The 23,382-nt window shown below is 39.0% G+C and overlaps 1 protein-coding gene across 2 annotated transcripts in view; it reads right to left on the reverse strand.

The window, feature by feature from the left end:
• Positions 1 to 1,790: 1,790 nt before the first annotated feature.
• The window catches only part of KCNIP4 (potassium voltage-gated channel interacting protein 4), a 242,290-nt gene continuing 220,698 nt past the window's right edge, over positions 1,791 to 23,382 (reverse strand). For both annotated transcript variants that reach the window (XM_088836041.1, XM_088836042.1), the window contains 5 exons: positions 15,263 to 15,333; positions 6,804 to 6,911; positions 4,382 to 4,486; positions 3,665 to 3,727; positions 1,791 to 1,970 (listed from right to left, as the gene is read on the reverse strand). In XM_088836041.1, the coding sequence (XP_088692167.1) occupies positions 1,923 to 1,970; positions 3,665 to 3,727; positions 4,382 to 4,486; positions 6,804 to 6,911; positions 15,263 to 15,333 (395 nt within the window). In that variant the 3' untranslated portion in view covers positions 1,791 to 1,922. The remainder of the gene's footprint in view (positions 1,971 to 3,664; positions 3,728 to 4,381; positions 4,487 to 6,803; positions 6,912 to 15,262; positions 15,334 to 23,382) is intronic.

The following is a 23,382-nucleotide window of genomic DNA, read 5'->3' on the forward strand; positions in this document are numbered from 1 at the left end:
TGCACTTTAGCACCGCCCAGAGAGCAAGATCTCTACAGTTTAGAAAATCCCATAAGAAAAACTTCATGTGTTTCAGTTCAGTTCAGTTCAGTCGCTCAGTCGTGTCCGACTCTCCGCGACCCCATGAATCACAGCACGCCAGGCTTCCATGTCCATCACCAACTCCTGGAGTTCACTCAAACTCATGTCCACAGAGTTGGTGATGCCATCCAGCCATCTCATTCTCGGTCGTCCCCTTCTCCTCCCGCCCCCAACCTTTCCCAGCATCAGAGTCTTTTCCAGTGAGTCAACTCGTCGCATGAGGTGGCCAAAGTATTGCAGTTTCAGCTTTAGCATCAGTCCTTCCAATGAACACCCAGGATTGATCTCCTTTAGAATGGACTGGTTGGATCTCCTTGCAGTACAAGGGACTCTCAAGAGTCTTCTCCAATACCACGTGTTTAGTAATTATAAAATTTATTGAAATAAAGACCTATAACATAGACAGTAGAGTTATAAACATTTTATTTGCTTTTATTTTTTCTTTTTGAAATACAAAATGTGCACATTGAGTTTACACAAACACGCGATGGCCAAGTTCAGTGTACATGTATTGTACTACTCTTAATTTCTACACTGGTGATAGCAGGGCAGCTTTCAACATCCTATGTCTACACCAGAATAGATACCTGATTTATTTTTGCAGAGACAGTTGCAAATTTCCTCCTACTCTAGCCTCTTAGTCTTGGTGCTATTTCTGCAAAACAAGGAAGGTGTGTGTATCTTTAGTAATATTGTGGTGGCTTTACGATTTTGGCTTAAGGTCATTAAAAATAATCTGAATAATTGGAGTTTTATGATGAGCTAAATCATAATATAATCCAGAGGAGTTGCTTAGCATTTATATTCATTTTCTACTAAGTTTGGGTATCCTAGTGCTTAATATAATGGAATCAGTGGTGCTTTCAAAGTGAATTCTGCTTGCTGTTTGTACCTAGTAGGCATTGGGGTAGCCAAGATTTCTTTGTCCCTGAATGGCACATAATGTAAAGGTGCCAGGAGGGAGTCAGGATGGAATAGGCCTTGAATGCGGTTAAGAATGAACTTGCTAAGCATTGCCATGGACTAGAGGACAGATGTCCTGACCCTTTTCAGAAACCTGTGGACATCCTCGCTTTGTTTCACACCTTCTTGGACTTCCACTTAGTGACAGAAAACAGTCAACTTATAGGATTGAACAAATCCAAAATTACATATATCATGTAGGCCTTGGCTATAATATGTATTATGAAAAATTGAGAAGTGCTTATTAAATAAGCTCTATTAGGCATATGCTAACATCTGGTGATAAACTAATTTGTTTCGCGTTGTAAAAAATGCCAGATAAATGAATGTCTTAACAGAAGGTAGCAAATCCAGAGAAACTGGGACTATGTGTGTGTTTTTTTTTTCTTTTTTCCAATTACAGTAATCTTGTTTTGTTTACTTAAAGTATAATTGGAATTACAGGATTCAAACATGAAAACTAATAGCTGGAAATCAAGTACAGATGCTACTATTTTAGAAAACCATTTAAAATCCTGAGGCTGAATACATACAAGTGAGTAGCAAAAAACACTGATATTTTAAAATCACTGATAATGTGAAAGCTTCAATAATCACATGGCTAAAGAATGAATAAAACTATATGCCAGATTCTATTCCTTTTGAATATTCACAGGGTATGAAATGACTTAGAACATCCCATGGACTCAGTGGCATTATGAAAAGGATGCAGATTTATAAATGGAAAACTCAAATCTTTTGGGGGTTGCTTTATATTGAAACAAAGCTTGTTTGCATAATGTGCCTCACTGTAAAGCTGAGCAATCTATGCTAAAAGTGGTAGCTCCAGCTTTGTGTGATAGAATCGTTCACGTTTGTTTGAGGACATATTTGACAAGTTAGATCACATTTTCGAAGAGCTGCATGGAACGCATGATGTTTTCGTCCTGTAAAGGAGAAACAGTGGAATTAAATTCACCATATCTGTAAAGGAAAGTGCACTATTTTGCCTCTAAGGATCGCCAACCCCCACCAACCTCCTGTGCCAAATGTTCAAATACTGTGTCTGCAAATGTAAATACGCTTCTATCCATTTTCCACGCTGATACTATGGAGAGCCCGTTTTATGTTTTGCTGAGTCCACCAGGCTTTAAAGACCGATTTAACTCTGACTTGGTGTTAAGAGAGGATATTTCTCCATTTAGAATGCCAGTACGGAAACTGGAGAGGTAACAGAGCATATACAAAGTGAGCAATGCAAACTGCCATATCTGGTCATCAGAGGCCAAATCACAGGGACTTGTACAAATGGAAGGAGACAGGGTTTGTGTGTGAGCTAAGAGTCAACTTCATGAAGATTGGAAGTTGGGATTTAGGAGATGGGTTGGCAGTAATTACACCTGGCCTTCTGAGTCTGTTAGATAAATCTCTGTGACTTTTAGGAACATTTAAAAATGCATGTTCTCTCAATGCCAGGGAAAAGATTGTTTGGAAGAAACCATTGCCCAGTATCTGCAGTTTAGTATTTTCCTTTGAAACTTAAGGGGACTGACTGGGCCTGATGGGGTACTTGGAGATTGTGACCATTTATAGTAATGGAAAATGGTAGCAGAATTGATGACATCCACTGCTGGAGGCCAGGTAACAACACTGCCATGAGCAGGTTGACGTCACCAAGTTAATTAAGAGAAACCATGACTTTGAAATATGAGTTGAAAAACAAGCAAGCATCAGGAAAAAAGTATATCAATTTGAAAATAATGAGAAAGAGTGAAACACCAGCAAATTGTTTGTCTCCAAAATTATTTTTTTTTAAATTATTTTATTTTTTTTTTTTTGTGACTTTCTCAAAATTTATTTGTTTATTTTTTTATAATTTTTTTTCTTTACAGTTAAAAGTATTTTTATTAAAAAAGCACAAATGCAAAGAAATGAACAGAGGAAAATTTATGCGTCGAACCTGGACTGGTCACTTATGATAATATACATGCTACAATTCCATTCTCCCCAATTCCAAAATTATTTTTAAAACTCTTTAATTGAACCACCCACATACCAAGTCAAATAATTCTAGGTATACTAAATCTGGTCTGCCACCAGATGGCGGAGAACCACATGGACTTTTCCTCAGGGAGGATTTTCTGCTGTTTAATTTTGTGACTGACTGTTTTGTTGAGCCAAAGACATATCTTGTTCACAAACACTGAAGCAATGGTGTTTATATTAGAAATTGGATATAAATTTGCTCAGTGATATACTGCTGGCCATACTGGAATTCTAAATCTCTGGAGGATATAATAGACAAGATATATTCTAGTTCTGGGGAAAGAACAGTACAAATCTCACATATATTTTATCCTCAGTGATGAATATTCTAAAGGATTTGAAGATCAAAAACACACTCATACAACCTTCACCTCTCCAGCGCTTCCCTCATATCCTGCCTCAGGGTGTATTGACTAATAGAATGTGTAAATCGGTGATTGTTTTCACAGTGGCTTGTTGCATCTCAGTTGTGTAGAAGTGGTGATTTTAGCCATATGACCTTTACACTTAGCTCAGTTCGTGGTGGCTAGCTGATAGTGCTCAGTCCAGCTGTTAAGAAAGCAAAAGGGATAGTTCCTTTACTATCATTACTTACTTTTTGACAACTTTCGATGAATTCATCTATGGTAACGACTCCATCTTTGTTTTTGTCCATTTTCTGTTAGGGGATTACAAAACAGAAAACTTTACTCAGACACACCCCTCAGTACCCTCACACCTGAACTGAACAAGCTGAAGCGGATGAAAAGAAAGCCCAGCTGCTTATTTTATGGAGAGGAACTGCTTCAAAATGCAAACTAGTTTCTTGGTGATAAGATTCATATGAGGCTGACTGATTTTAGGCTGTTGCCTTTTTAATTAAATGTGGTGCAGATCTAGAGTCTCTCTGTTCTAGAAAAACCCCACCCTCCTGCAACCATAGAGTTCAGGCAACTTGACTTACAGAACCTTGATTTTCCCATCTGTAACATGGGGCTAATGAGGATATAAACAACCTCATAGTCTTACGAGAAAGGAATGAAAACAAACACCCCAAAACATGAGACATGGCAATTACTTACTTAACTTAGTCTTCTATTGGGGATATGGTGAATGAGTTCAATAAGTGGAATTATCAATATTATGATAAATTCAAAACCAAAATTGCTAAATTAATAATGGTACTATTCCATAGTTGAATGGTAAATATTCTATAGTTCTGTCACTTTCAGTAAAAAATTATTTTCCTTCACATTCTTTTGAATTGTCATGATGCTTTGCAAACATCAGGAAATTTGCTTTTAATTTCACTCCCTCTCTATTGCATTCCTACCTGGAAAAATGTTTCAACGTGTTGTCTGGGAGCATCTTCTTTGAGGACAGGATATGTACATTTACCCATCATATCATATATTGCTTTCATAATATCAAGCATTTCCTGAAAAGGAAAAAGCAGTTACATGAGGCCACAAATGATATGAAACCACTCAGAAGCCTTGACAGATTCAGTTCAGTTCAGTTCAGTTGCTCAGTCATGTCCGACTCTTTGAGACCCCATGAATCACAGCACGCCAGGCCTATTATTCCTACTCAATTTTCCAAGTGTTAATTTTTCATTGATTCTTAATTAAACATCTTTGTTGTCCCAGAGGAATAGCCTTATGCCTTAAAAGCAGCAGAATCAGAATGTAAGAATCAAGTCTGATTTTGGTTTCAAGATGAAGTAAATTCCTGTATATCTAACATGATCAGAAAACACCCTGGTTTCATATTTGGACTTCCATACAACTTCACACAGGCTATCTTTGCATTATAGGCTTATTATATATTTTATATGTTGACTATCAATTTCCATTTATTGAGAATAAAATATATTCCACATCATGAGATTTATACTAAAACTAACTGATAAGTCTCAGAGCTTATTAGGGTTTTCCGTGTGTTTTTCCTATTGTGACTTTAAAGTCACATGTAGATTAGTCAAAATATTATGCTGGAAAAGGTTTGAAATTTTAATTTTTATTAAAACCAAATCTAGTTTTTGATTTGTGATTTCCAGTCTTAGTGAAAAAAATATCTAAAATAGACATTCAGATTTATCGTTCATACTTGTTTTCTTCTTTTCAAAGTTTCCACGTAAGAGTCTGGATTAAGTCAATAATATGCACGTAGGGAAGAAAGCTGATCGCCGAAGAATCGATGCTTTTGAACTGTGGTGTTGGAGAAGACTCTTGAGAGTCCCTTATACTGCAAGGAGATCCAACCAGTCCATTCTAAAGGAGATCAATCCTGGATGTTCATTGGAGGGACTGATGCTAAAGCTGAAACTCCAATACTTTGGCCACCTCATGAGACGAGTTGACTCACTGGAAAAGACTCTGATGCTGGGAAAGGTTGGGGGCGGGAGGAGAAGGGGACGACGGAGAATGAGATGGCTGGATGGCATCACCGATTCTGTGGACATGGGTTTGAGTGTACTCCGGGAGTTGGTGATGGACAGGGAGGCCTGGCGTGCTGTGATTCATGGGGTCGCGGAGAGTCGGACACGACTGAGCGACTGAACTGAACTGAACTGAAATATACTTTTACTTTTGACAGTATTCAATTCCATTTTGAATGATAAAATTTGTGGTTTGTAAACCATAGGTGAACCCCTATGGTTTGAGTGGAAGATTGTTTAATATAGCATTATGAGATGTGTAAGATGTAAGTGATAAGAACAGCATGTTTGTGTTAAACATAGAAAGGGATTAAAAGACCAAGAAATACCTAATATCCTGGAGGCATCTGAGTACTAAATGTTTATTGTATACCAAACATACAAGAGGCACCAAGTATCCAGGAGACATGCTCAATGTACCTGGATACTTAATACTCATGAGGTCTTAATTCAGCCACCCATTTGTAAGATCCATTCTGACCCCCTGTGTCCTCTGCTCAACAAACACAAAACCCATGGACATTGATCAGGTTAATTGTTACATTATAACTGTGGTCAGGTGAACTTGTCCCTGTATCTTCAATAGAGCCAGTTAACGTTTGTGCCAAGATACCTTCTATTTGAGGAGCTTCATGCTCAAAACACAACTCTGGGGAAAGCTAGTGAGAGAAAGAACATGTAGACATTGAATCACATCCAGGATTCAGGTAATATTGTCCTTCAACCTACCTTCACTCCATCCTCAATTTGTTATCTTACCCCGTCCTTCCCCATTTACTTCTCATTGTGTTTTAGTTTAATCAGCCATTTGATATTCACATCCTAATTTGGTCTGTGAGCCTTCTTCGTTAGATTAGCCCACCTGGAAATATACTTGGAAACCTACTATTGCCTCAGGTCATTTCCCACATAATACAGGTCACTACAAAATTCACACAATGTTAAAATTGCCTCTGTTCCCACATGGACCATATTATATGGGAGAAAAAAAGGTTACAGGCCAAATATTTTAACATGGTTTGGGTATATTTTCTTCCAATCTCATTCCAACCACTCTCTTTATTCCATGTACAGTACTTACTAAAATACTGTTAGAAATCAAGATGTAATCCTGTGTTTTATAATAACTTGAAGATTAACAATAAGCTATTTTTACCCATTCAAAATTTTTCATTAGTATGTTTCTCCACCACCACAGAAAATATGTTAGATTCCTAAAAAGTGATTTTAGAATTATAATTGCAATCATTTAGCATTTCAAGTTAAAAAATGAAAATGGTCCAAAGGCTAGCTGTGTTGGTGAGGCATTTCTTACTTCTTTAGTGATGTAGCCATCTTTATTTATGTCATACAAATTAAATGCCCAGTTGAGTTTTTCTTGTACTGTCCCCCGAAGCAAAATAGAAAGACCTTTGATGAAATCCTAAAAAGAAATAAAAATACAATTTGATATAGAATTTCTAAAAAAAACAAACAAACTAATAAAATTCTTTGTCAAATGGTACAAGTAAAGCTTTCAGACCTCTGGATTTTGAACCATTTACTTAGCAAAATGGTTCATGAATTCCTGATCATCTTTTCCCAGCATTCTTTGTGGGCATAAACACTCCTTAGGTTTAACATTTCACTTTTAAAAAATAATTATATTTATTTATGGATGTATTTTCGTTGTGCTGGGTCTTCCTTGCTGCACAGGCTTTTCTCTATTAGTGGCCAGTGGGGGCTGCTCCGTGTTACAGCGCACAGAGGCTTCTCATCGCGGTGGCTTTTCTTGCTGTGTCTCTAGGGCACACAGGCTTCAATAGTTGCAATTCCTGGGCTCTAGAGCACAGGCTCAATAGTTGTGACTCTCGGGCTTAGTTGCTCCAAGGCATATGGGATCTTCCCGGACCAGGGATTGATCCTGTGTCTCCTGCATTGACAGACGGATTCTTTACCACTGAGCCACCAGGGAAGCCCAACATTCTCACTTTCTAATTGAAAACTGTGACTTAAGTCAACTGGAAATTGTGTCAAAACAGACACCCAAAAGCAAGACCCATAAGCAAGTGTTTAAGTGGTCTTACTTCCTACTACAAGTGCATAATATTTTACTGAAAAGAATCTAATGACAATGTATCTTTTAAAATACAAGCACACATAACACGCTTCCCATGGAAAAGATCTGCTAACAAGAGATGTAGATTGTCCCTAAGATATGGGCCAAGTGAAGCCTTTACTTAGAAATCAAGGTGTGGGCAGTGGTTAAGAGAACAGAGCTGGAAGCCAGGCAGCCTGAATTCAGATTCCAGCTATATCACCTGATAACTCTGTTCTCTCAGACAACTTGACATCCTTTTATCTCAGTTTTCATGACTGGAGAATACAGTATCTAACTTCCCAAAAATTTTTATGAGGATTAAAAGAATTAAGCTGCTTGTAACTGTGTGGCATGGACAGTGGCTATGTATTTGTCAAGTAAATGGAACCCTCAGTCAACATCAAGGTTAGGTAGGTTTGATTGAATTGCAGACAATCCAGATTAACTCTATCAAGTTCATATATATTTGTTGCTCAGTTGGCAGGGTTAACATCACAATATGGTGGATTCTGAGTTCACATGGAATTGACAATCCTCTGTAAGGTAGTAATGAAAGAGCAGAAGGGAATTCCAGGAGTGGACTCTGGGCAAAGTTTTATTCTTGCTCTACATTCCAACATTTTGTAGTTGTTTTCCTGTCTCAGCTTCTTCACAAATTTTTTTTTTAAAGATGGGTGACGTTCATTTAATTAAAAATGTAAAAATATGTAAGATGTTTCATGAAAAATCTTATTCCCAATTCTGGACCCCATCCACCCTATTTCTTTCCTCTAGACAACTGACATTAGTACCTTCTTGTATTTACTTCTGAATAATTTTTGTGCATATGTGAGTATAAGGCATATTTATTTAAATATCTCTTTTCCTTTTACAAAAATGATAGTGTAACAGGCTGCTTTGTGTGTGTGTGTTTTTAAAATCTTAGCAATAAAACTTGGAAATAATTCCTGTCTTTTTCATCATTGCTACATATAAATATACCATAGTTTATTTAGCCAATATCCCATGGATGAATTATTTAAAGATTTCCAATCTTATTATAAAGAAAGCTATAGAGTGACTTTATGTACACGTAATATATATTTTGAATAAGTTTGTCTGCAGGATGAGTTCCTAGAGGTGGAAACTCTCAGTCAAAAGATTTGAACATTGATAAATTTTATATACTTATTTTCAAATTTCCCTTACAATTCTCTTCTCAAAATCTATGCCTAAGAATATTATAGCTTGTCAGTACTATATGGATCACAGTTCTGATCGTCCTCAGTCTTGTAGATTAATATTTCTGTCTTAGGTTACTAAAATTCATATTCATTCTACTGTGAATAAATTTGAGCATTTTTTTGAAATGTCTTGATTTATAGAAACTCTTCACATATTAGTAAAACTATCCCTGGTCTGGAATATATCGTCACATATTGTTTCCCAGTTCGTCATTTCTTTCTTTTTATTACACTGATTTTCTGTTGAGTAGGCATCTTTTGGTTTTTATATTCTAGAATTTGTCAGCCTTTTACTTCATGTCTCTTTGTTTATGTCATATTCACCATAAGTTTTAGAACCTAGGTAGAGCTGGGGTTCAATCCTGGTTCTGCCATCCATTAACTGTATGACTTTGGGTAAGTCACTTAACATCTCTTAAGTCTGGAACTCCTCATCTCTAACATGTGGGAAGTAATACAGGCCTTTATTTTTTTTATCTGCAACTCACCACTCCCTTCCAACAATATTTTTTAATAAACTGAAAAAGAAGAATCTTTATTGGGAAGATAGGGGTGGTGGTGAATTTTGGTGCCAGAACTCATTTAATGCCAAAATCTGAAATGAAATGTCATGAAGCTATTCTAGTATCTATCTATTTATCTGTTTATCTATATCATTAATCACCTGTTGTCTGTTATCAATCATGTTAATCAAAAGACATTAAATTCTACTTTAGTATTTCCAAGTCATAGAAGCTTGACACAGTATAAGCTTATTTATCACTCACAGGCAGTGAAATATGAGTGAGGATGGTGTTCTGTCATGTGCAGTCATAACAGAGATCCAGGATTCTACTTTGCTTCAAGGCAAACCGAAATAAGTAACCTCATGGTTTCCACAGATGGGAAGAGAGAAGATGTGGTCACTTTGACCAGTCTCCCATTGGTTGAAATTCAGTCTTGGCCCCACCCATCTGGGAAGGAGGAGAGGCTGGGAATATGGGCTGATCATGTGATCTTAAAGCAGAATGCATGGGCATTGGATCAGTAGCACTCTCTGCTACATTTATTGTTGAGGGCAAGATCTAACCAGTCAATCCTAAAAGAAAGAAACCCTGAACATTCATTGGAAGGACTGATGCTGAAGCCGATGCTCCAATACTTTGGCCACCTGATGAAAAGAGTCTTCTCACTGGTAAAGACTCTGATGCTAGAAAAGATTGAAGGGAAGAGGAGAAGGGGATGACAGAGGATGAGATGGTTGGATGGCATCACTGAGTCAATGGACATGAGTCTGAGCAAACTCCAGAAGATGGCTGGCATGTTGCAGTCCATGGGGTTGCAAAGAGTCAGACATATCTTAGCAACTGAACAAAAATATTTTTAATGTACAAATGTTGCTGCTGCTGCTGCTAAGTCACTTCAGTCATATCCAACTCTGTGTGACCCCATAGATGGAAGCCCACCAGGCTCCCCCATCCCTGGGATTCTCCAGGCAAGAACACTGGAGTGGGCTGCCATTTCCTTCTCCAATGTGTGAAAGTGAAAAGTGAAAGTGAAGTCGGTCAGTCGTGTCCGACCCTTAGCGACCCCAGGGACTGCAGCCTACCAGGCTCCTCCATCCATGGGATTTTCTAGGCAAGAGTACTGGAGTGGCTTGCCATTGCCTTCTCCGGTACAAATGTTACACAGTTGATTATAGCATACTGCAGATCCTGCAGAAGACATTAATAATATAGAGTATATGCACAGTGTTTTGTGTCTAAAATCTGCAAGACTCTGAATGACAAATTCACTTGGCTCTGAGGAATTCAGGTGAGGGACTGGGAATGTATATGTGCCTTGTTGGCCAGGCTGGATGAAGTACAGCTGGAATCAAGATTGCTGGGAGAAATATCAATAACCTCAGATATGCAGATGACACCACCCTTATGGCAGAAAGTAAATAGGAACTAAAGAGCCTCTTGATGAAAGTGGAAGGGGAGTGAAAAAGCTGGCTTAAAACTCAACATTCAAAAAACTAAGATCATGGCATCCGGTCCTATCACTTCATGGCAAATAGATGGGGAAACAGTGGAAACAGTGACAGACTATTTTTTTGGGCTCCAAAACCACTGCGGATGGTGACTGTAGCCATGAAATTAGAAGATGCTTGCTCCTTGGAAAAATATTTCTGACCAACCTAGACAGCATGTTAAAAATCAGAGACATTACTTTGCCAACAAAGGTCCTTCTAGTCAAGGCTATGGTTTTACCAGTAGTCATGTATGGATGTGAGAGTTGGACTATAAAGAAAACTGAGTGCCAAAGAATTGATGTTTTTGAACTGTGGTGTTGGAGAAGAGTCTTGAGAGTCCCTTGGACAGCAAGGAGATCCAACTAGTCCATTCTAAAGGAAATCAGTCCTGAATATTCACTGGAAGGACTGATGCTAAAGCTGAAGCTCCAGTACTTTGGCCACCTGATGCAAAGAACTGATTCATTGGAAAAGACCCTGATACTGAGAAAGATTTAGGGCAGGAGGAGAAGGGGACGACAGAAGATGAGATGGTTGGATGGCATCACCAACTCGATGGACATGAGTTTGAGCAAGCTTCAGGAGTTGGTGATGGACAGAGAAGCCTGGTGTGCTGCAGCCCATGGGGTCTCAAAGAGTAGGATACAACTGAGTGACTGGACTGAACTGAACTGAACTGGCAGGATAGCACAACTGCTAAGAGATGTATGCTGGGCCAGACTGCTTGAGTTTGAATCCTGACTCCTACTTTCTAGCTGTGCGACCTTAGGCAGATTGCTTTAGTTCTCTGTGAATCTGTTTCCTAATTTGCTAAATGATGATAATCATACCTATGAAGATTAAGTTACTGTATGTAATTCATTCATCATAATGCCTGACTCAGAAAGCATGCTAAACAAGTCAACTAGTCTTATTGTATGTAGGTATTATTCATACTATTTTTAATGTTATTTGCATATACTTAGTACAGTGACTGACACAAAATAAGTGCTTGTTTTATAATCAGATTCAGAACTATCTCTCACAGCATTGCAGACAGAGTGATCATCTGGCCTGTGCTTAAATGTGTTCATTGTAAGATCACTGAGTAATAAAATGACCAATGTTATTGTTAACTGGCTTCATTGGAAAAATCTCCATTGTAGTCCTGCTGTGGTTAATATCTAATAAATATTGAGCACATATTTGGTGCCAGGCACTCAGCCAAGCCCTTAAGTGACATCACTTTGGCATCCTTCTATTATCCTGTGAAGTAGCTTTGTTTGCTGATGTTTCACAGAGAGGAACACTAAGGCTCAGAGGATCTCACAGGCTCTCAACCACTTGATGGCAAAGGGATTTTTAGCTCCAGTCATATCTGGATCCAGGGCCCTTCCTGTCTTATGCACTCCACCCTTTGGGTTTAAGCAAATTAAGTAGGAAACTTCCATTTCCCTTTATCTTGCATCAGGATGGTTTCTGCTGTACCTCCCAGGATCTACTGCTACTCAAAATACGTTCATTTCTTAATCATTTCTACTTTCTAGAAACTTTTCACGTAGCTAATCAATTTTGAAAATTAACTACAATAGCCTAGTTTTAAATTTGATTTTGATTTAACATTTATTAATTCATCCATTAGTTTGTCTTTAAAAAGACATTTTTTACCAACATGCTTATAGTATATAGCCATTACAACTAATTTCCTAAATTTTCATCAGCATTCATCACAATTACTATGATGAATATTACATAAATATTATAATAGCAACATTAGGCATGGTCTCATATCATTAACACCAGACTAAATTTACATGTGAAATTGGATACAATGTGCTATGAGTAATTGAGGCTACATTTCTAATATGTAAGTAATTTTAAGTAATGAAACCACTAGCAGTCTTTGCCTTACCCATACCCTAGCTATGAAAGATTTTATTAGGTGAACTGGAACATTTGATTTCTATGTTACGGCTAAACTAAGGCCATGCCGGAATTAATATTGCTGGGAAAGTGCAGGAAACACTAATATGATAGTCACAGGTGATCATCGGCTGCCAAATGGAAGAAATGTGACAGGGGACGGTTACCTATGATAGACTCACGTCTCCTTCACTAATTGCTGTTGTCGCATCAGGGTCAACCCATGGACCACTGCTGGCTTCTTGGTCCACAGCTTTAGGGAGCCACTGCCAGCTTCTCCTCTTATTTTTGTCAGTGATTTTTCTTGGTTACACTGTGAGATGACACACTGAGTTTCCTGGCCCAGAACAGTCATTTCAGTAGCGCTCAACCTGTGTGAGCATCTAGTGTGTGAGGAGGTACTTTGCTCGCTCTGCACCAGGGCCACTAACTGAATGACCTCTCAGGAGTCTGTGCCCCCTTTTGTCATCCTGGTGCCACAAGGTGTTGAGATATTAGTGTACCAATTTAATTTGTATACCTCCGAGCTTGTCACCTCCTTCTCTCCAACACCTTGGCCGTAGATCCAGCCGACATCAGCCCCTGTCTGAACTCGTGGGATAAAGAGCTAATTGGACTTTTTGTTTCTAGGAACATACCTTAACTTCCTGCTGAAAATTCTTCAGTGCTTATCTTGCTCCTTACCTCCTGCAGTTCAGCCTCCTTGGCGCCCTGCCGCAGATGTGTGGAGATCTGCCCTTGGCCTCCTTACCCAGCTTTCCTGTCACTCGCCCCCTTTGCGTTTGATCTTCCAGGTGACTTAACAAATGTTTTCTCTTCATTCCCAGGCCTCTGCCTCACTCCCCACTGCTCCCCATCCTGAGCCCTTATCCTCTTTAGCAGCTCCTGCTTGTCCTTCGACCTAGTTGGCCAGGTCCGTGGCGGCTTCTCTGATACAGCCCACTGGTACCCTTCCTGGTTGACTCCACACCATCATCTGCCTTCCTTTATTCTGACACTCACTGAAATTTCTGTTCATGTGTAAGATGCACTCTTCCCAATTTTAAAAAATGCATACCTTCTAAATTATCTGGTTCCCATGATACATATTAACAATTCTGCACACAATTCCAGTGTGTGAGTGGGGATTGCCTCACTCCAACACCAGATGTAATCAAGTAATCTCCAACACCAGATGTCTTACAGTTCAACTTACTTCTGATACTTTCTTCCTGGAGATAGAGCCAGATTCTACATGACAGCCCCTTCCTGGCCCCCAACTTTAGATGCTACTGCAAGAACAGGTTGTCACCCATGCTTCTGACCAATGGGCTACAGATTGGAGTTTCCAACAAACCTTTACTTGGATTCAAGTAATTTGCTAGAGCAGCTCACAGAACTTCCAGGAACATATACTTACTAGATTGCTGCTGCTAAGTCGCTTCAGTTGTGTCCAACTCTGTGCAACCCCATAGACGGCAGCCCACCAGGCTCCGCCATCCCTGGGATTCTCCAGGCAAGAATACTGGAGTGGTTGCCATTTCCTTCTCCAATGTGTGAAAGTGAAAAGTGAAAGTGAAGTCGCTCAGTCTTGTCCGACTAGTAGCGACCCCATGGACTGTAGCCTACCAGGCTCCTCTGTCCATGGGATTTTCTAGGCAAGAGTACGGGAGTGGCTTGCCATTGCCTTCTCCGTACTAGATTACCAGTGTTTAAATAAAAGGATATTTAAAAGAGCTTTTCATAAAATTCCTAGATAGCTTACCAAGACTGAATCATGAAGAAATAGAAAGTATGAACAGATATATAACTAGGAAATTGATTCAGTAATCACAGACCTCCCAAAAGAGACAAGCCTAGCAGCAGATGGCTTCACTAGTGAATTCTGCCAAATATTTAAAGAACTAACACAAACCTTTTTCAAACTGTTCCAAAAAATTCATGTGGAAGAAACACTTCCAAATTAGGCCAGCCTTACCCTGGTGCCAAAGCCAGACAAAAAAAATCACATGAAAATTACAAGCCAATATTCCTGATACGCACAGATGCGAAAGTCCTCAACAAAACACTAGCAAACCAAATCCAAGAGCACATTACAATGATCATACTCCACGACAAAGTCAAATTTATCCCCTGGGATGGAAAGGTGAATCAATACATGAAAATCAAGTAATATAATATTCCACAGTGACGGAATTAAGGATACAAATCTTATGACCATCTCGATAGATGCAGAAAAAGCATTTGACAAGTTCAATACCCTTTCAAGATGTATACTGCCAACAAACTGGAAATAAAAGGAAAGTACCTCAACATAATAAAGGCGATATATGAAAAGGCCACAGCTAACATCACACTCAGTGGAGAAAATGGAAAACTTTTTCTCAGTATTAGGAGCAAGACAAAGATGTCCACTCTTGTTGAGTATTCTTAATACAACAATAATAAAGGAATAAAAGGCTCAAAAAGCCAAAAAAATTATACCACCATACTCAAATTTTCACCCTATCAGCACTAAATCCCTTTCAGTGTATCCAAAGTCAAAGCATTATTTAAAAAAAAAAAAAAAACACAAAAAAACCCCTAAGACTTACCTCAAAACTTACAGCTCCATTGTGGTCCGTATCGAATGCATTGAACAGAAAATGCGCATATGTTGTAGAATCTGAAATGTTGGAAATAAAATAATGATAAGTTAGCATTTCAGTATCCTACAAAAGATTTAGATAGCATGTCCAAGCCTCTTCTACTCAGGAGAACATACTTTGACTTGTGTTTTTTTTGCTTTCTTCCCAGCTGCCTGTCCTCTCTCAGTAGAGGGTTGTAATTTGAGGTTCATAGGTGTTGGGTTACCTACAGAGACCATTGGTGGCAGAAGCTCCCTAAGTTTCTGGATGGGATTTCTCTGAGAACACGGGAGTCTTGGGTGATGCTACTGACACTGGGATGAGTAATGTTACCTTAAGTGGGTGTGAGGCTTAAGCGAGTCAAACCTAGAAATTGATTAGTGCTTGGCAGGGACTATCTCTAAAAGAAGTGAAATAATAAAATGCTAATAATGAGACACAGATGAATTGCTATTATCTGTGGTGTAATTATTAGTTCATCATTTTACAACCCAGATAAGAATACTGGGATTCAGAGAAGTTGAAAAACTTGCCCAAAGCCACACAGTCCATTAGCAGTAGAGTGGGATGTCACTTAAGTCTTTCTGACCAAAACGCCATGCTAGCCCCAAGCCAGTAAGGTTGCCTTATGAAGTGGAAACAGGAGTGATTTAGGAAGTTTCTGTGGCCATGTTGAAATGGATTGTGTGGTCCTAAAGTTTCCCAGTTGCAAGCAGTGGGGTGCTCCTGGTTTGCCTGGGTCCTGGGTGGGATTGAGGCTCTGGGCAATGGTAGACTGCTTGTCCCAGGGTCACACAACGCTGCCTAAGGACACTGAAGTTCTCTGAAATCCAACACTTCCTTTGAGTTTGCTTCTAATATGTTATTTCCCTCTAATTTTTTTCCTTCCTCTTCCTTTTTTTCCTTTGTCTCTGTAATCTCTGAACTTTCTGCCTTTTATTTGAAATGTATTATATATATATATATATATATATATATATATATATTTCTTATTGTTTTCTTTCCTTAGTGCACAGTTTTCATTTTTAAGTCCCTCTGTGCTTGACCCTTGATCAAATTTACGTGATTATTTTAAATGTTTCATCTCATGGGTTTTAGTCTTTTATCTTAACCTTTTTTATATTAAAAAAGAGTAACCTTTTAGATCATTGGCTCTAGCCTTTTATCTTCTGTTTAAAATCTCATCTATTTCTATTTTATAACTTTTATCCTTTATTTTTATTGGGATTTAACAAAACTTCTGTTCACCTTTTACTTTATGAATTGCTTTTTGAAGGCTGTCAAGAGACTAAGTCATAGAAGCAGTAGAGAATTGCTCTCTCCAGATAAAGGAGGTCAGAAGTCGTGCAGACTCCTCCTAGCTTGCAGGCATCTATGGCTTTTGTAGGCATAGTTTTTCCTGAATGCTTCACCCCGCTGGTTAACTCTCTTGAAGGCCATGTATTTCATGGGGTAAACGGTATACTCAATTTCTCAAAATAATGGTGACATTGTTATTCATCTCTTACCTTTAAATATGATATGGTGGTTTAGTTTCTAAGTCACATCTGACTCTTGTGACCCCATGGACTGTAGCCTGCCAGGCTCCTCTGTCCATGGGATTCTCCAGGCAAGAATATTGGAATGAGTTGCCATTTCCTTCTCCAACATATGATATGAGGAGCCATTTATCTTTAAACATATGAATTAATATGTTTTCAATGAACCAAACAAACACCACAATTGGGCCTAAGTAGTACATAAAAAGACTGTAAGTAGAGAGGACGTCCATCTAGTGTTGACGGGTTGCAGGAAGAAACCCTTTTGGGTATGGAGCCAGGATTTTAATTACAATCAACTTAGTGCGATTGTTGGGAAGTTCCATTAGAATTATCAAGAATTGTCAGCCTTTTTTGTTTTACAAACATGTTTTGCTCTCAGCAATATTTTCATAGACTTCTTGAACTATTTAGTGCCCTATGGAGAAATGAGTTGACAGATGGAATGTTAAACTTATCTTCAGGGGAAAAAAAGAGGGATTTTGCCTATTTTAAAATGAGCTCATTAAGCAGATATTTTGTTACTTTATACAGTCAGGGTAAATGCCTTTACCTTGGCAAGCAGAACTCACCATGAATACAAGGCACATAACAAACAATACTGGCAAATTTTAAAATTTAAAACACCAAGATAACATAGGCATATAATAATTGCCATTCTTTTCAGATGGGGTTGTTTAGTTTAAACCTTGACCTGTGGGACCCACACTTGAGGGTTTGCCCTAATGTGGTTCAGAGGACATCCTTTCCTCTACATGTAACTTGGCAAGTTTCCTGGAAATGAAGCCAGTTTTCCAGCCTAGATAGGAGATACCAGGCAGAGAGATGGTATCATCTCTCAGATGGCCCGAATTTGAATCTGAGCTCAACCAACTATTAATCATGTGGCCATGGCAAATTGTTTAAGCTCTCTGTAACTCAGTTTCCTCTCCTACAAAATAATAACAATGTGTACTTCATAGAGTCTCATGAAAACATTAAATGAGGTACTACATGCAAGTTCTTAGAACAGTCTTAGGCAAATGTTAAATGTTCACTAAATATCAGGTATCATTGTTATTCTTTCATAGACAAGTCACTCTCATTTCAACCACCTCAAATAAATGTGATCATTTTTTTTTTACAGATTTAATATGTTCCATCTGAAAAAGTTCCTATTTTGTGTGTGTGTGTGTGTGTGTGTATGAAATCTCTATTGTGAAAGGGTCTGAACTTCTAATTTAATGGAACTTCAAGCCCAGGGCTTCCCTGGTGACTCAGATGGTAAAGAATCTACCTGTAATGCAGGAGACCCAAGTTCAATCCCTGGGTCAGGAAGATCCCCTGGAGGAGGGAATAGCTACTCATTCTTGTATTCTTGCCTGGAGAATTCCATAGACTGAAGAGCCTGGGGTCTGGCAAAGAGTCAGACACAACTGAGCAACTAACACTTCATGTTCAGTGAAGACTAGTATCATTATGTCATGAAAAGTATTGAGGTTCTGACAAAGCTTGAATTGCTTCAGCAGGCATTTGGAGATAGTGAAAGTTTTAAAAAGGAGAATGCTGCTACTAGCTTTAGAGCTAAGGCATTGAAAGTGTCTGCTGGGCATAGAAATGGATTCTGCAGAGAAAAAGGAAACTGTCCACAAAAGGATCTCAGTCTGATTGCATCTGACTATGCTCTTCTTAAATACTCAGTAAACATCTGCTAAAAGGATGTGTAAATGGCATTCTGGAGTCTAGATTTCAGTACAGTCCAGGGTTCAAAATATGTAACAATGGTCTTTGTTCTTCCTGTATGACTTGACATGTCTCCTCTGACCACAATTCTTTCCAAACAATGAAAACAGTTACTGAATTTCATATGCTGACTTTGTTCAGTTTCTCATAGTTTTATCTGTGAAGTTGAAAATTAAATGTTGAAATTTTACAGATAGGGGACAAAATATATGAAGTCTTAGACTAGGAAGTGATCTTTCATACCATTTTAGCTATTTATCTACATTTAACAAAAGTGGAAAATGGGTATAGGTAATGTTAGGGATAGTAGCTATGGTCACCTAGTTAGCCAATGGTAGAGTCAGTAATGAAATCAAGACATTTCAACACTTACTCTTATAAATAAAGAATATTAGGGAATTCCCTGGTGGTCCACTGGATAGGATTTCAGGCTTTCACTGCTGAGGGGCTGGGTTCAATCCCTGGGGGAAATTAAGACTCTGGAAGTCATGTGGCACAGCCCACCCCCACCCCCACCCCCCAAAAAAAGAAAAGAAAGAATGTTAGACTAGAAAGAAAACTTGAGGATTCTTCTGTTCCACATTTGGTAAATGAACAACCTGCTGCTGCTCCTGCGTCACTTCAGTCGTGTCCGACTCTGTGTGACCCCATAGACGGAAGCCCACCAGGCTCCCCCATCCCTGGGATTCTCCAGGCAAGAACACTGGAGTGGGTTGCCATTTCCTTCTCCAATGTGTGAAAGTGAAAAGTGAAAGTGAAGTCGCTCAGTCGTGTCCGACCCTTAGCGACCCCACGGACTGCAGCCTACGAGGCTCCAGAGAAATAAACTATTTAAGTCATACATCTTGGCACTGGCAAAGTCTGTCCATAAACTCAGGACTCTTGACTTAGTCCAGTGCCTTTAACCCAACTATGCCCAGACCACAGTAATAATATCAACTAATCCCTTGGTTGGAAAGGCCATTAATACACATATTTCAGAATATTTGAACAAATGAACTTGGTTATCATGTTCCAGGTCTGTGGGTTGAAATCAATCAGGTTGATTTCTTTCTTCCTACCACCATCCCCTACTCCCACCTGAATTCATGCACAAGATACAGAATTAGTTCAATGCATTTGGATATACAATTCATGGCACTGTGACTGCAGTAAGGTGGATTCACTTACTACATGAGTGCTAGTTTCTGTTCACTATGTCCTCTATAAATCACCCTGAAAATTCCTAGAAGTAGAAGTGTATTCAGTGGATGCAGTTATTTGGGAAAAAGTACTTAAATCTTTATGTCCATAAAACTCATCTAAATGCCTCAAGTGCCTTACACAGTCGATGTTCAATAAATACTTGTTTGGATTCTTCTGACTGAAACTCATTCCTTCAATAACTGTTGATCAGGTGCCTCATATAGTCAAAGTAAGTGCAAAATTCCTACAACACATGCAGGGGTGAACCAGGAAACTGTAAGTTTCATGAGCTTTAAAAATGCCTTAAGAGCTTCTAAGCTAAGGCTTCCCTGTAGGTGGCATTGGAAAACACTGCTGTAATGATATAGGTAATGCGGTTTCCTCTTGGCTTGTTTTATAGGAGACATACTTTATCCCCTACAAACAGGAAGCCTCTGTTCAGTTCAGCTGTGCTGATATCCAGAACTCCAAACAAGTTGTGCTTGGTAAACCATCCTGCTAAGCCGTAGAGAAAACTCAAGAGCCTAACACAGTATAAATTGCAGGAGATTCTGGCAATAAGACAAAGTCTCTTCCTGGAGGAAATGGTGAGACATTGTGATTTATAGTCCCATCATTGTTACGACTCCTAATGAGAGACATCTGTTGCTTTCAGGCCATCAAACTAAATAAACGACTTCACACAAGTGTGAAGACGTCCTAACAGGGATTTGACTGCCACTAGAGAATACATTCTTTCTTAGGACATTTTCCCTTTTCCAGCGGTACTGCAAGATACAATTTGCATGCATGATATTAATTTTTAAAATTGCAAGTCATCATTCTTTAAAATATTTCATTTTCTTCAGTAATGCTGGATGCTTTTAGATTTATGCATTCAATTAACATGAATATTCAAAGGATTTTTAAGAGTGCTAAAGTGATTTTTCCGCAAATCCCTTTGGACTTTGTAACAAGACTCCCTTGAAAATTATTATGCTTAAGTAGATGTTCTCTAATGTTGAAATGTTATTTTTCAGATAAAGATACATTTGTAATGTGAAGTTGTATCCAATTTGTAGTATGTAATAACTTTCATTTGAGATAATCAAAAAAATCTCTAAAAGATTTCCATTTGTGCTAAGGGCTTTGATATTACTGCCTATAAATACATTGGCAGACAGTTTATAGTAAACATCATTCTTTTAAAAAATTCCATGGTTTTTGTGGATGAAATTGGAGCCAATTATACAGAGTGAAGTAAGCCAGAAAGAAGAACATCAATACCGTATATTAACGCATATATATGGAATTTAGAAAAATGGTAACCTGAACCCTGTATAAGAGACTGCAAAAGAGACATAGGCATTTAGAACAGTCTTTGGGACTCTGTGGGAGAGGGTGAAGGTGGAATGATTGGAGAGAATGGAATTGTAGCATGTATATTATCATAAGTGACCAGTCCAGGTTCGACGCATAAATTTTCCTCTGTTCAAAAAAAAAAAAAAAATAAACAAAAAAAATAAAAAATTCCATGGTTTTTAATAGTTTAGAAATATGTATTAAACAAATGATATTCTAAATTCATTATTAATACAAGCCTGGCATCTGACCCAATACCTGTCTGTGGGTGGTTAGTAGCAAGATGGGCTGGGGGGAGTTGTCACCCATGACATACGCAAATTCATGTAATAGTGGGTCAGTGTTTGTTTTCTCAGGATTTTTATTTAATTCTTTGAAAAGTCCATCTTAAAGGAGAATTTCTATTTTGATAATCCATGCACAAAACTGTCTTCAACCTACCAAAATACATAAAGCCAAAAGGGAATCGAGTTTTTGTATGAAATAATTAATATTCAAGTGTTGTATCCATTAAAAATGCCTTTTATGGGTATCACCCTATGATGAGGTAGATGCCATTCACTCATTTTTGCAGTATTAGTGTGACTAACTTGGCACTCAGTGTTCCATGACCTGTGGATGTAGCAGTGAGCAAAACAGACAACAAAATTCCGTTCCCTTGGAAATGACATTCTAGTGGAAAAAGAGTCAGTAAGCAACAACAGAAATAAATAAAATGTACATTAAAAGATGCTCTTGAGTGCTAAAGAGAATGCTAAAGCAGGAAAAGGGCATGGGAGATGTTTAAGGGGTTGAGGTTTAAGCCAGGGTGGCCAGAGGAAGCCTCACTGAGAAGGTGGCCTTTGAATGAAAGCAGAGGTGATGAGATATTGAGATGGATGTTTGGGAGAAGAGAGATTCAGACAGAGAGAAAAATGAATTCAAAGGCCCAGAGGCAGGACTTCCCTGGTGGTCCAGTGGTTAGGGCTCTGCTCTTCTACTGCAGGGGGCACGGGTTTGATCTCTGGAGTGGGTGGGGAATAAGATCCCATATACTGGTGCAGTGCAGCCAAAAGTTTTTTAATAATAATAAAAAAAAGGCTCAGAGGCAGCGAAAGGACTGGTGTGCTGGAGGAAGGGCAAGAGGCCAGGGAAGCTGGAATGAGGTGAGCAAAAGGGAGGGTCAGTGAGGGACGAGGCAGAGAGAGAACAGGAGGCAGTGACTGTGGCTTTTGCTCTGAGTAGGTGGAAGATTCTGGGCAGAGCAGTGATGCAACCTACATTTTACCAGGATAACTCTGGCCCATGTGAGAATAAACCATGGTGGGGGAGTAGAAAAGAGGGGTGGGATCAGAAAGACTGCTTAGGAGAACACTGCAGTTATTTTGGCATCAGATGATAGTGAATCTTTTAAGTGGGAAAGAAGTAAAATGATGATGACTGGGAAATGGATGGATTTCTGTGCACCTTGGTTTCCATATGTACGGAAAGGGAGAATCGTAGCTAGGGTTGTTGGAAGGTGATGGGTAACACATGCCAGGGCCAGACATGTATTAGATGCCTGATGAATGGCGGCTCCTTCGGCTCAGGTTTGGTCTATCTGGATCGATTCTTTTTTATGTCCTCCCTGTCGTTCAGCTGGTCTAATTGTGCCTACATTGTGTTCTTATAATATTATGTTGTTAACTCCCATCTTCATGTTTATTTTTCATGCTGGCACTGCCCATCTGCTACACTAGGCTCTACCATTCTTTGGGGCAGTCTCACTCCCCTTACATCATCAGCACCTAACACACGGCTGGAAACATGGAAGGTTGCAGGACAAGTTTGAGCTGGGCATCCTGCCAAGTGATCAAAGGAGAGACTATAAGTTCCACTGGCAGAAGTATCTCTTCACTCATCTGTAATATGTACACATTGTCATTATGCTCTCTTTGTTTTCTTCCCAGTTAAAATAATGTCTAGAGTGGTATTGATTTTCTTAGACGTGTGGGGAGGGGTGATAGTGAAGAGTTCCTGAAAGAGAGGGGAAGAGCAGAAAAAAGGAGCAGCAGAAAGCCTAGATAAGACTCCAGAAATATCTGGGTTCTAACCTAGTAGTAGTTGGTTGCTCAGTCATGTCTGACGCTTTGCAGTGCTATGGACTGTAGCCCACCAGGCTCATCTGTCCATAGGCTTCTCCAGGCAAGAATACTGGAGTGGGTAGCCATTCTCTTCTCTAGAGGATCTTCCTGACTCAGGGGTCAAACCCAAGTCTCCTGCACTGCAGACAGATTCTTTATCATTTGAGCCACAGTGGATTCTAGCCTAGATCTGCCATTT

Source organism: Moschus berezovskii, chromosome 5 (assembly GCF_049115385.1).
Source record: "Moschus berezovskii isolate FMDL1 chromosome 5, NW_MosBer_1.0, whole genome shotgun sequence".
In the NCBI taxonomy this organism is placed as follows: domain Eukaryota; kingdom Metazoa; phylum Chordata; class Mammalia; order Artiodactyla; family Moschidae; genus Moschus; species Moschus berezovskii.